We start from the raw sequence: 1,367 nt of genomic DNA on the forward strand, positions 1-1,367 counted from the left end.
CCGTCTCAAAAAAAAAAAAAAAAAGAAAAGAAAAGAGCGTAAGCTACGGTCAACCACCTAGGATGAGGCCTGAGAAGAGGTCACTTGGTTTGGCAAATTAATGGTCCTTGGTGGCCTTGACATAAACAGTCTCAGTAGACAGCAGAGGACTCGGGCAGAAGATAGATGTCAGCGGTGCAAGACTGAAGAGCAGGTGAGCACAGACATCAAGGTGATTGCAATCAATATTTATTGGATGAATAAATAAATAAGGGGATACGAGAACAGGTATAAATACATTTACAGATTACTTTTCTGAGAAGTTTATTGGTGAAGGTTAGGAGGGGAAAGCAGCACACAAAGAAGCTTTACTTTTTCTTTTATCCTAGGGGATACTTATTAATGTTTGATGGATGAGGGAAAGGAGTCAGTGCCTAGGGAGAGGTGGAGGGTATGGAGAGTGTCATACTTAGAACTGCTGTCCCAGAGAATGGGAAGTAGGTACCCTTTGTGTGCTGATAAGGACCAGGAGCTGTGTTGAGGAGCTCACCCACTAGTAATGAAGCTATTGCCATTGGTATAAGACCTTACTGACCACCGGTAGAGGTGAAGGCGTTTTTCCATGGTGGGTACTTACTTTTGTGCTTACCAGAAGGATAATAATTCATGAAGGTCATACACTTTGTGAAAAATTCATCAAAATTAAAAGAAGGGGGTGGTTTTAAGAAGTTAACCTAAATAAAAGAAAATGAGAAGTTTTCAGTTATTCTGAGAACTGTTTAATCCTTCGGAGTATAGTTTCTCAGCAGAAAGTCAGAGAGTATGCTTTTGACTGCACAGTGATTGGCACACTTAAACACCAAAAATCTTTTGTAAAATTGAATTTTTAAATTAAAAATTTAAAAAGTCTTTCCAATTACAGTATTCACTCAGATCTCAATATTTGGTATATGCACAGAGAGGGTCATTCCAAGGGGGACTAATCTTATACTTTTCCACCCTTAGAACTTTTTCCTGCTTTTTTTCTTTTATAACATTTTAATTCAAATAAAACCTGGTTAAACTGCACACCACTTCCTTCTCATAAGTGTTAAAGGACGGGGGCTGATGGCCAAAAAGAAATTAGGAGCATCACCAGTCATAAGACATCAAGATCATGAGACGCATGTGATGACACACTGAGAATGGCACGACCTCACTTTTGCGGTATTCTTGCTAAAAAAAAAAAAAAAAAAAAAGCACAAACTTAGTCCAATAAAGAGAAAACATCAGGCCTGTAATCCCAGCACTTTGGGAGGCTGAGGTGGGCAGACTGCTTGAGCTCAGGAGTTCGAGACCAGCCTGGGTAACAATGGTAAAATCCTGTCTCTACCAAAAATCCAAAAAAA

The 1,367-nt window shown here is 39.3% G+C and overlaps 1 protein-coding gene across 3 annotated transcripts in view; it reads right to left on the reverse strand.

The window, feature by feature from the left end:
* The window catches only part of ADCY10 (adenylate cyclase 10 (soluble)), a 105,295-nt gene that overhangs the window by 86,608 nt on the left and 17,320 nt on the right, over positions 1 to 1,367 (reverse strand). For all 3 annotated transcript variants that reach the window (XM_011933403.1, XM_011933402.1, XM_011933401.1), the window contains one exon: positions 617 to 713. In XM_011933403.1, the coding sequence (XP_011788793.1) occupies positions 617 to 713 (97 nt within the window). The remainder of the gene's footprint in view (positions 1 to 616; positions 714 to 1,367) is intronic.

Source organism: Colobus angolensis, unplaced genomic scaffold (genome assembly GCF_000951035.1).
Source record: "Colobus angolensis palliatus isolate OR3802 unplaced genomic scaffold, Cang.pa_1.0 Scaffold126, whole genome shotgun sequence".
Classification (NCBI taxonomy): domain Eukaryota; kingdom Metazoa; phylum Chordata; class Mammalia; order Primates; family Cercopithecidae; genus Colobus; species Colobus angolensis.